Raw genomic sequence first — 12,719 nt, 5'->3', positions numbered from 1 at the left:
TAAAAGTTTTAAAAAGCCTTTGTATATTGGCTGTGAAATCTTTCCTCTGGTCCAAACACTACGCTCAAGAGGAAGCAATGCTCTTCCAAGCCCTCACTATGGCTGGCTGCTGTCTCGCAGGCAGGACCCTTCATGTTGGAGCACTGTAGGCAGCAGCAGGTCACAGCATCTCCATCACTGTGTGGATGTCTCACCTGGAAGTTCATCAGAGACTCTTTTTCAGTCTTTTTTTTTTTTTTTTTCCGGTACCTGGAATTTAATTCACGACCTTGCGCTTGCCAGGCAGGCGCTGTGCCGCTGAGCTAAATCCCCAGCCCCAATCAGAGACTCTTGAAGAGGAAGTTATGTGTGTGATGTCCTTTCTAGCAGGACACACTCAGCTGCCTTTACCTAACAGACAGGAGTGAGGCTGAGCTGAGAACACGGTGGGTGGGGTTTGAGAACACCTGGCGTGTCTAGGACACACCCTTGAGCTGTTCCCGAGTGGGGCACTCACACACGCAGCTGGGCTTGTTGCCTGACCACTGGTTATTCTGCTGGCAAGTGATGACCCTCTCGCCCACCAGCTCGAAGGCTGCCTGGCACTCGAAAGTGAGCGTGTCCCCGTGGAGGAAACTGCTGCCGGTCCGCTTCCCGTAGGCAGGGACTCCGGGGTCACCGCACCCGCCCTTTTCAATTTCTGAAAATGGGAGAAAACAAATGGACCATTAAAAATATGCGCAACAGGCACTGTTAGCTCCACAAGTTCATGCTTTCTTCCCGATAGCCTAATCATCATTACATCAACGGTTTCCAAAAGACACTCAGTTCATGTAACACTTAATTACAAAAGCCAGAAGGAGGTTGTAATTTGAACTAGAGAGAAAGGTATTTGATTTATTTAATCAAATAAAGGGCTCCACTTGGCGACACAGATGTGCTGACGACGCAAATGCTGCGATTAATAGACGCATCTCCTCAGCTCTTCCAGTTTTTCTCTGCCACAGCTGCCAGAAGATGTCAGCACCAGTTTTGTTTTACTCTACATGCTTTTCACTGTAAACAATACAAGTCAGATTTTTCCTCCATTTTTTAATTTTTTATTTTTATTAGTACTTGTTTGCTGTACATGATTACATTCATTGTGGGGAGCTGGAACATGTATGTGATGCAAAATACGTAAGTCAAAATAATCTATCTGAAGATGAATGAATATGCTATGGTCTTCAGATAAAAAGAATATACAGAAATAAACCCCTTGTTAGTAAACATCACTATTATGAAATGTGGATGCAAACACATCACTTATAAGGGTGTTGCAAACTTGGTTGTGTCTCACATTTTAGCAAAAAGAACACATTCACTAAATTATGTTACTTGTTTATTCATTTGCAAAGTGACTTTGATCAGCTGCATGTAGGCTCCCTCTTAGGTAATGGGGGTGTCTGTGAGTAAATGGGGCACAACTTTGCTCACTGGGGTCAATTTCCACAATGGGACATAAAGAAATTAGACAATGGATATGATTTGGACAAGGACAAAGCATAATTGGGACAGGGGAGGGGCCAGAGAGACATCAATGGCTCCCAGGGGGGTGTGGTCCAAAACCAGCAGGTGTATGTGGTTCACACAGGTGCCTCCTTCAATTGCAAAAGTGTGAAACAATTCCTCAATAATGAGAGTGACACTTCACTTGGGAGACCTTACTTTTGGCCCACAATTGCTGCACATTTTCAGGGAGAAAATATTCACGGACTTCAGAAATCCTGTTGACAGTCCCAGGACCCTCAACTGGAATGTCTGCCTCTGTGCACCTGTCCTCTGAGGAAGTGGATGAGGAGAGGGCTCAGAGGGGCTGTCACTGCTCCACCATCAGCACCAGGCCCTCCCACACCTGCCAGGCCTAAGCTGTCAGCAATGACCTCGATGTGCTTCCTTGGGAAGAACCAGCAGAGTTTGTAAGCAGTTAAAGGATTGAAGTCCCCAGAGGGAAGTAGCCTTGTCAAAATGTCCTTTCTAGATGCTCCACTTAGGAGTTGTGAGAACAAAGGGCCTACAGGAAACACTAGGTTGGAATTATTTCCTCTCTCCTCTTCTGATACTGCTTTTTGGGTCAACTGGAAATATTTGAGTAAAAGTCCACAGGGGCCTCCCTGCTGACCCTGTAGCAACAAGCAGAAACACCAAAATGACACCCAGGATTTGGAGGTAGATTTATTTACATCCATGGGCACTGGTTGGGATCATTCCCAGGGTATCACGCCCCAATCTCCAGTGGTCTAGGGCTTTTATATGACGCACAAGCAGGAGGTACAAAGGAGATACAAAGGTGAGGCAGAACAGCCTGGCAGTTCTCCTGATTAGCTAGCAGGGTGAGCTCATGGGTTACAAGGGTAGATTAATGATGATCAGTTTATGAAGCTTGGTACAATGATACAATCAGGCATTGTGCATGTTCAGTTACGCTGTCATGGTTACAGGGGCCAGGAAAGTAATTACAAAGCCATGAAGCCATCACAGAGATAGGCAGCTTCAAAAGAACAAAGTCTGAAAAAGAGCAATTTCTCTTGTAGTTTTTCCCTTTCAGCCCTATGATGTTTTATCATGGTGGATCACCTTTAGAAGTTTCAAAAACAGTTCCCACTTTCAATCTTTCACATTAATTTTTCTTGAATTTTATAAAGTATTTACTTTGAATGATATTTTTAGAGTGCATTTATCAACATGCTATATTAGAATGACTATATATATATATATCACATTCATCTCTAATGTTTTATTTTTATTTGATAATTTATACTTTGTCCTGTAAGTGCTTATATAATAAAAGAGTAATTGGGATCACTGCTTGTCCTCCTAATATGGCTGACAAAGCAGTTTTAGAACACACGTAAATCAAAGTAGTGGGTGGACAACTGAGTTGCTCAGCTGCTGTCAGCCCACCCAGGACTCTCTGGAGGGAATCCTTACTGGGATGGGGGTAGCACAGTCAGACCAGAAAGGAGAAGACCTACTGCTGGAATCCTGCGGACAGATCAGTAGAGAGAGCTTAGAGGGCAAGTTGCTGAGAAATCCTATTAAAAGTTTAAGATAAATTGCATGAACTTGTATAGTACTTGGCAATTCTTTCTACTTACAAAGGGCAATTTCACTCTAATAAATCTAAACCTTCCATCCATGAAACCAAGATGCCCTTCTTGCTGCACTTGCTTCCCTCGAGGGTGTTTGCCAGCTGAGATCTGTGCTGTGACTCCTCCTGCCACGCCATCTTGGTATGCTGGAGACCTCAGCACGGGGCACTAGATGCTCATGTGAACGAATGCTTCTTGAGTAATGCCAGGGCTTCTCTGACTCCTTTGCACAGCCAAGTATCCTGGCTTTGCGTTGCTTGCTTTAATGTTCTTATTCAGGGGTTTTGCACACTGGGGCCTCTGTGGTTTTGTCTCTCATTTCTTTATCTTCTGTCTGAAGCTGCCCAGCCGTCTCCTCCCATGCAGGTGGGCCCACTTGGCAGGGCCTCTTGAAGAGGATTGAAAGCAGTGAATGTGCACTTTTCATGCCCCTCGTGTCTGCAGACTCCCCTTTCCCTCCACGGAGGCCTTCCCGCCTTCCCACCCGGGAGCAGCACGTCCCCTGTGATTCCCGCTGTCATGGGGCCTCTCACTCTGTTCTCTGCCCCTTCAGCTGAGACACCACTTCCCTCGATTTCAGGACTTCCTGCTGCACTACGGTGCAAATCCCCAGAGTCAGGGTGGTTTTTCCTTTGCTCTCTTCTCCAGCGTTCACAGGCAGCTCCCTTACAAAGGCTTTAGAAATGATCCGTGCCGGACGGATGTCAGCCGGGATCCTGTGTTCCTTCTGCACAGCACCATAAGTCTTTCCACGTGGTGACTGAGCCACACCTTTCTCTATACTTCCCACTCTGCACAAAATGGGCTTGGGTGTGGCTGGCTCTTTAAATAGCACTTCTCTGAGGTCTGGCCAGGTGGGCACGTGTGCATTCCAGCCAGTATATAGGCTGCACTTTCAGCCTAAACAGTTTCCAGCCATCGTGGAAGTTTATAGACTGTGACAAACAAATATTTTTGAGCACCACTGATTTGTTGTAACTGCAGGGTCTAAGAGAAAAGCCCATAGACCAAACCTCTGCCCTGGAGGAGCTTGTAGCGTGGTATAGGCTGCAGAAAACCCACACGAGCCCTGGCAGGAGGTCAAGGAGGGCTCAAACGGCAAGAGAGCAGGCTGCAAGGAAGCAGAGGGTGCCAGGAGCTCCAAAGGTCCCTGAGAAGTCCACAGCTCACCAGAGGTGAGAATGTAGAGGACAGCAGCCAGGTGCATGGAGGGAAGAGCATTCTGTGGGCAGCAAAACAAAGCAGCAGAAACCGGTTTGCATTCGTGAGGAGTGTGCATGACGTGAGAAAGAGCAGGAGGGGCGAGGGTGGCCACCGTCCTGGTACCACAGGACAGCAGGAGGGTTAAGAATGAGCACCTGGTCCTGGACCCAGGATGCAGGGTCTGCAGAACATGCTGAAGCCTGGGCTTCCTTCTTGTCCTGTGCTTCACAATCATCTGTGCTGTAACTACTGCAGATAAACTCAGTTATCTCTCCAGGTGCTATCACACCACAGTGGATAAAGGGGGATGAAGAGACCATGCCCTCCTAGAATAAAATGTGCATGCTTTTGCCGTGAGTTTTAGCTTCTGCACTGTGAGGAACTTCGATCGTGAGTGAGTTATCAGAAAGACTAACTTCTATCAGCTTCGGGAATGTGCCTTTCAGGTGTGTGTGTTCCCGGAGAGAGCATGAAAACCCTGAACCCAGGTCACGGTCTAGGTCACTCATGCATTAACGGTGAAACCCAGGCGTCTCGTTCCCTTCAATCCTCTCCACCCTGGAGGAGCCGCTCATGGCCAGGGCACAAGGCACAAGGACCAGGAGGAATGTCTGTGGAGGAGTCCACAGTCTCGTAATCTGCACCCAAAGTGAAACACTTGCACAAGGCCCGTGGGGAGACACGGGAGAAATGGGGCGGATACTGAGCACAAACACAGATGCACAGCTAAAGAAAAACTCTGAACTTCTGCATAGTCTTGTCTGGCCCAGAGTGCTTACCCTGTGGAGAACAGAAAAATGTTTGCACCAGAGAAATAGCAGTCACATGGACCTTGAAGCTGGGCTTGGATTCTAGAAACCACCAGGCAGGCCACTTGCAGGGCAATGAGGCATGGATGTCACCAGAGGAGGCAGCCCCAGGGCCCGTTGGCCGGCTCAGTGGCAGTCCCACGTGGCCCTGGCTTGTGAAGGAAGTCTTTCTCCCGGACCCTAGTACACGCTTTCATTTGCATCCTCTGAGTGAACACCCAGCATCCCCGCCTGGAACTCGGGGTGAAGGCAGCAGTCCTCCCACCTCAGTGCAGTGGCCAAGGAGCTGGGTCTCACTCTCACCTGCAGATCACTGCTGCAGAAGAGGACACCTGAGAGCTTCTGAGATGCCTCTGCCTTATGCTCCTCTTCCTTTTGAGTAGGAACTCGGGATGATATTTTCAACTATGTGCTTCAAAATCTTTTCATTTACAGCAAAGTTAGACAGACTCCTCTCTAGCCTTGGCCTCTGCACTCTGTCTGGGTGCGTGGATTCCACCTGCATGCATATGAGTCAGGGCGTTGCCCCTGAGCACACAGCGCCCGGGCTCTCCCTGTCTAGTGTTTTCCACACGGGCCCCTAGGTGGTACTTTGAAGGACACTAAAGAGAAGAGGGAATAAAGAGCTATTAAATGAAACAGAACCGAACTCATGCCCGGAGTGCCCCAGAGCCCGGGACAGGAGGGGAAACAGCCCCTTCTGGGAGAGGAGAGCATGGGCTCCTAGAGCAGCCCCTCGGCGGAGCACATGGACGCTGTAGGTGGAGCCATGGCAGCAAGAAGCACAAGCGAACCCTTTCCCATCTTTTCCCAGATCATGTGAACACCGGAATCCAGACAAAGAGAGAAATTTCTAGAGAGAGAGCGAACAAGACTGATTCATACTGTGTACTGCGCTGTGGTAACAAATGCTCAACACGCATATAACTTGGGTGGTGTCTGAGGCAAAGCCCGAGTGCTTTCCCAATTATGGGCCCTAATTTGGGCTAAAGCAGAGATCTATGCAAAATCAGAGACGAAAGTGAATTGATTATGCATTCTCACTCAAAAGCAATCACATAGGAACAAATAGACCAAAGTGTGAATTAAAAACACCAGTGAATTACACAGCACCAAACAGCTAAGTGTTCCCATAAGCTAAGCAATTGCTTTCTGCTTACACTGTAGTAAATGTGTCACTGAACGTCCTGAATTTTATCTCCGGAAGGTATCAGGATTGGCTTTGGCTGCTTGTCAAACAACATGGACATCCAGGAACACTGGCTCCTAGAGGCAAGAGCACTTATTTTTCCTGCTTGAAAGCCAGGAGGCCAAGGATACAGCTGTGCACCCGGTGGGAGAAAGTCCAGAGGGTGGTGTCTTTATGAAGTCTGATCAGAATGGGGCGTCTGCTGCTACTGAGTGCCATCCAGTGGAAAAGCAGCTCCTAAACACACGAGGAGTCCTCACCCACCTTATTCACCAGAGCTGGCACTGTGCGACTGCTGGCTCCTCCCCAAAGTCAAAATGATCACGATAGGCCAACATTTTGAATTGATTCAGGGCACTGAGGCAGCCAGGACAGTGCAACTAAAGACCCTGAGGAAAAAGGACTCCAGAGCTGCTGCAGAAGCTGGCAAGGACAATGGGAGGAGTGTGTTCGAAGCAAAAGAAAAATTCATAGAAATGTGCCTTTGACAGTAATATTTCTTAGACGTTTAATCATTCACTGTATTTTTCAAACTTACCCCACAAGCCTCATTTTCTTTAATTACTTGCATAGCTAATTTCCCAGCTTCTTTTACTTATTAAACCTTGGTTATTTTAAGACAGTCTGAGGTTTGCAGTAAATCTGAGCAGAATAAAAGAGAACCTTGCCCCTGCTGGTTTCTCCCTTACGCACACCCCAAAGCAGACTCATTCACAGGCCGAGCCCACGAGAGTCCAGGGTCTCTGTGGGGGTCCACGCAATGGTCCACAGGCCGTGAGTCTGAACAAATGGACGCTGACTCCCGCCCACCCTCTGCCTCTGTGCAGCCACGCCACCCCCCTCCTACTTCTGTGCTCCCCCCGCTCAGCCCTCCCACTCCTGGGCCCTGGCAGCCTCTCTCATCATGCATGATTCTACAGCTTTATTTCCAGAATGTCGAGTGGTTAGAACCCTGAGACAGTGGGCTCCTCGGCCTGGCTTCCTTCACTCGGTAACGTGCACCTAAGTTGCCTCCACGTCTTTTCCTGGCTCTATAGCTCTGTCTCTTAGAGGGGAATTTAGTATCCTGGTCTTGGTGCCCATGTTTCTGCACCCATTCATCTACCAAGGGGCATTTTGGGTGCTTCCAAGTTCTGACATTTGTGAGTAAAGCGGGAAACACTTATACGTACACTTTTCTGTGAATGCTGGTTTGCTTCTCCTTTGGGTAGGTACAGAGCATGCGGCACCCGAACATAATGTGTGGAGTAGTCAGGGGTTTCTGAGCAGCCCTGGTGTGGGCCTGGTCCTGTGGATTTCAGGGCTGCCTGGTGCTAGGTACCCGGAGAGGTCACTCCAGGGACAGCAGTCTCCCTACCTGCATACCTCCGCTCACTGTCTGCCTCCTCCCTCCTCTCCTGTGTGACCCCTGATCTTTTCACTGTCTCCATAGATTTGTCTTTCCCAAAGCGACAGTTGCAATCGTGCAGCCCAGGGCTTTTCAGGTAGATTTCTTTCATTTCACAGTCTGTACTTCAGCTGACCCCTGTGTTTGGTGTTGTTGCGAACTTGGGCTGGGGTGTGGCTCCGTGGTAGAGTATTTGCTGACCATGGCCAAGGCTTTGGTTTGATGCTGAGCTCCGCAAGGAAATCAAACACAAAGCCTTTTCCTGAACCCCAGCTAGGACTTCTCCTACATCTCTCTGTCCAATGGCCTCTCCTCACCTTCCCTCTCCTGCAGACCCCTGCAAAAGCAGCACCAAAGCTCCCCGGGCCCGGGACAGCACAGCCAGCCACAGGCTGTGTCTCTGTTATCTTTGGAACGGCACTGCAGCTCCAGTGCACAACATCTGCCACAAAGTGCTACTGAAACCAGAAATGCAATTTAATCTCCACCAAAAATACTCCTCCAATAGAAACAAAACCTTTCAAATATGAAACTGCCAATACCTTGGCATTGCTTCGTCAGTGCACTGACTAGATACATTGCTATTTGTATTTATGTTTTAGAAATAATAGAAACATATTTTGGTTTGTTATCAGAAAACAGTGGGAGTTAAATAATTAATGATCAGAAAAATGCTGTTTTAGACAAATGTATACTTGAACTAGAACAAGTTCAACATGGGTAGGTAAAAATATCAGATTAGAAAAAAAAGAAGGGCATGCTCGGGGGCACCACAAGTAAAACACGGTTGCACTTCTTTGTTATTTATCAGCTCTGCGGTAAGAATCAAGTCTGCCTGAAACATCTCTTTATGAGCTTGACAGCAATTTCCAGGTGTCATTTAAGCTGTCAACGTCCAAGGCATTTGTGTGTTCACAGCTGGAGAGCACACCTGGATGCCGGAACATTTGAAAGAGAAAGAGATGCATGTTACGGGGGAAAAAAAGTCCAGTTTCACATCAGAAAATAGAGACAAGGCTTCATAAACCGCCCACCTGCGGCTCCCTTTCTGCTCAGGAGGTGCTCACTGTGCCTCAGTGCTAGTTTCCCCGTTGTGCCAGCAAGGGGCGGCTCAGCACCCCTCACAGCAGATGGGCACCTGTGACCGGCAGGGGAATGGTGTACTTCTACTCTCACACGACCAGTGGTTCGTGCTTATTTTTGTGGATGAAGATAGATATTTCACGCTCATTTTTGTCCACTTTACTATGATAGCTATTGAATGTTTACTTTCATTTCCAAAGACAGGTGTTACATGTTTACTAAGACAGACACATCTCCTAAGATAGGTAATATGTGCTCATTTCTGTTTACTAAGACCACCATTACATGTTTACTGTCGTTTACTAACATAGTTTTGAATGTTTGCTCTATCAAATATGTTACTAAATATTTACTAAATATACTGAAGAAAAACATTCTCTTTCATTTATTTATATTTTGGGTACTGATAGAAATCAACAAAGAAAAACATCCCATGGCTGCTGTATTTACCAAGATAAATACCCTGAGGTTGTTTACTAAGGTTATTTTCTGATTGAATTGGCCACTTGGCCTTGCATAAGTCAAACATTCTGCTATGGTGATTTCTTTCAACTTTGCTCGACCATCAGGCCCAACGTTTGGGCAGCAGATTTTTATGTAATTGCCTGTGCCTTAAAGCAGGCCCAAATCTCTCTTAGAAGAGAAACCTGCTATGTCCGTCGCAGCATCGTTGGGTCACTGCTGCAGTGCTGGCCTGCTTGCTGCTTGTGGGTGTGCATTCTTTTACGCACTGCATTCTGGTGGAATAATACCACTCTATCCAAGCACACAGCCCCACCCTACATGGCAGCAGCACACTGGCACAGCTTGTGCCAGCCTGGAAGCATTGTACTGAGTGGCTGGTCCTCAGGCAGGACAGCTGCTCAGGAACGCTCAGGCTGGGGTCCTCACTGCAGTGCTTTAGGGTGGGCCTGCAGTAGAAGACAGGGCATCTGCAGCTATGGTCAAATGGAGGCCCTCACAGCCTGACTCCTTAGGAGAGAGACAGCATTGGGGCGTCTGCAAGCAGAGGCTGTGCCACACACACGGGCACGAGGATGTGCAGGAGGGAGGCTCAGAAATGCCCACGCTGTCCACACCTGGTTGGGGACACCCAGCCTCCACACCCTGAGCAAGTAGACTTTGTTGTGTAAGGAGGCACCCAGACATGGGTTTGCCATGGCAGCCCCCAAACTCCCACTGCGTTTGACAAGAAGACACTCTCTGGCCCCGCAGCCATGCTGGCCCTGATATCCGCCACCGTTGGTCTGCTCTCTGCCATGTTCTCTGATGCTGTCTTCCCACAAACACGTGAGAATGAAATATAAAAACTGGAGAAGACCTGAGTAAAGTTCCACATGCACCTGCAAGAACTTTTCCTCCCCGTTTGACTCCCATCGGCTCTAAAATCTTAAATAACCTATGGAACCCGATTGATCCATCAGAGTGGGGTCGATGAGACCCCTACTGGTTAGTAATTTTGTAGTTATAACTTCAAGGTGTCCTGGAGTCTCCAGGGTAGAACTCAGTGATACACAAACCAGGGCCTTAACTTTGCTGCAGCTCAGAACGGTCTCACTAACAACACTGTTCAGAGTCTTCGTGTCTCAGCAGTGCGACATCCCTGAGCCACTCCACACTGTTGGGGGCTCTGGGTTCACGCCTCATTGCCCACCGTCTTTGCCCCTCAAGGTGTTCACACAGATCAGCGCACTGCTTCCCAGTCACCTCCCCACTGATGCTGCTGTCTCTGATCTTTCTAAACACCAAACCCGAGGGCCACCCTAACTGGGTAGTTGCTGGGATCAGCCCGTTCTCTCTCCCTTTCCCTTCCCTCTTGTTGTTTTTTTCCTTCTCCTCCCCCTCCTCCCCTCCCTCCCTCTCCCTTTCTCCTCTTCCTCCTTCTCTTCCTCCTCCTGTTCCTTCTTCTCCTCCTCATTCTTCTCCTCTTTGTCTTCCTCCTTCTCTTCTCCTTCTCCTTCTTCTCCTCCTCCTTCTCTTTTATCTTCTTCTTGCTTTTAAGTGTGGGGCTATAACCCAGGCCCTTCACACTGAGCTACAACTTCAGCCCTTTTAAAACTTGCTTTCTTGAGACAGGCTCTCTGCAAGTCATGGTTGCCCAGACTGGACTGGAGTTTACTGAGCTTCCAGAGCACCAAATGACAGGTGCACCCCCGTACCTGGCTGTCACCTCCCTTCTTTGTCCAGCTATTCACAGGGTCCTCAGAGCCCTGGTGACTTGCACTCCAGCCCCTTCAGTGGCCACGGGTCCGCTCCTCCCCTCCGTGCACACATAGACAGCTGTCACTTCCTCCACCAGCTCTCAGTTCTTGGAGATGCCCGCCTACCCCCCCTCCTGGCTGGGTCCTCTGCACATCACGCTGCACGATGAGCCTGGCCTGGGCCTTGGCAGCTGACCCTCCTAAGACGCCTCCTCTGTCCCTGCAGCCTGCCCTGCTGAGGCATCTGCTTTGCCCCTGCAGCTCCATCAAAGCCTCAGCACTGACTCAAATCGTCTGTACCCAAGAGGAACTGCAGAACTGTTACTCTACTGCTTTTTTAATGAATGATGTTTCATCATTATCCACATTTTTCTTTTTATTAAGAGGTTGAAACTGTGTCTACTTGTCATGGAAAACATTACATTTTGAAACAGGTATTGCTGACAGGTTGCTTGGATCTAGTTAACGTGCGTTATCACCCCAGTCTTCTTTCTGTACAGTATCAGAATTACAAGCACGGCTCTGTGGCATTAAATAAGAAGTGTGATCTACATGTATGGTATAAGACACACTGCTGTGCATCGCCTGGCTTCAGACGCAGTTAGCCCACCCTTCCTGCAGCTTTTTGAAGCAGTTCTCACAGACCTCTTTCTTGTTTTGCATTGTACTATCTTGGCTGCCTCAGTGTCATCATTTGTTTCAAAATGTTTAGATTTCTTACTTATTTTGACTTTAGGAAAGAGGTGGAGAGGGAGAAGGAGCAAAAGGAGGAGCAGAAGGGGTGGAGGGAGAGGGAGGGAGGTGGGAGGAGGGGAGAGAGCGAGGGAGAGGGTGCCCAAGGACAGAGTGCAGGATCCGAAGCACAAGCTGGATAAGAACACATGATATGATTTTTACGAGGCTGCCTTTCCCTTGGATGGTGCTGGGCAGCCTTGCACGTGGTACTTTTGATCAGCCCTTGAAAAGACTGTCAGGAAGGAGGACATCAGAACTGCTGCAGAAAGTGCAGGGGCCATGGATACGTGTGTCTCAAGGAGAACAGAGTACTCTGAGGTGGAATTAATGCAATGTCTTTCTTTGTGACAAGTTTTTTTAATGTAATCATTTGCCAGGTTTTTGTACATGGTTTGCACGTGGTTACTGACCAGAGTCACTGTGTTGTACAATGGATCCCTGGAACTCAACCTCCCTGAATGGAAGTCTGTGTGTGGTGTGCAGCCGCTCCAGCCCCTGCCCGCTGAGTCACACTAGGCTGGTTGTGCCCTCTGTGTTTGCAATGCCCCCCACCTCCAGGCTGGACCCCTACTCCAGGAAGCCTCTCTGACACCCACTCAGGCTTTGTGGGGAGTGAGCAGTTTAAAAAAAGTGCAGCTTCCATTTTCTGTAAATGTAAAATAATTTTGTGCTCAAAACAACAGTGATGTGTTTACAGGAAGGTAAAAATTGTGTTTATATGCAATTTTTAACATTCTCTGGAGATTTTGATGAAACCCAATAACTTTTTATCCCTTCTTACACAGACTGAGATCTGGACAAATTGAAAAATACACCAGATTAAAAATGAAAATACTGTTTCCTTTTTACATTAAATACATCCATTTTATTTGCAAACGTATCCCCAGGGTTTCAGGGGAGTAAGTCAGATTAAAACAATCGCCAAATATGTGACCCAGCTGGAAGTTATATTTCATTTCAGGAGCTAAACACCACGCCTAGCATCCTGGCTTTTCATACTTG

General features: G+C 48.1%; 1 protein-coding gene across 1 annotated transcript in view; it reads right to left on the bottom strand.

Moving 5' to 3' along the window:
- The window catches only part of Csmd1 (CUB and Sushi multiple domains 1), a 1,292,092-nt gene that overhangs the window by 300,778 nt on the left and 978,595 nt on the right, over positions 1-12,719 (bottom strand). Inside the window, exon 13 of the mRNA XM_005373917.1 lies at positions 497-679. Within this exon, the coding sequence (XP_005373974.1) occupies positions 497-679 (183 nt within the window). The remainder of the gene's footprint in view (positions 1-496; positions 680-12,719) is intronic.

The sequence above is a fragment of the Chinchilla lanigera genome, unplaced genomic scaffold (genome assembly GCF_000276665.1).
Source record: "Chinchilla lanigera isolate Chin_1 unplaced genomic scaffold, ChiLan1.0 scaffold00002, whole genome shotgun sequence".
Taxonomy (NCBI): domain Eukaryota; kingdom Metazoa; phylum Chordata; class Mammalia; order Rodentia; family Chinchillidae; genus Chinchilla; species Chinchilla lanigera.
Note: the sequence above shows the minus strand (reverse complement) of the source record. Positions and strands in the feature narration are given on the sequence as shown.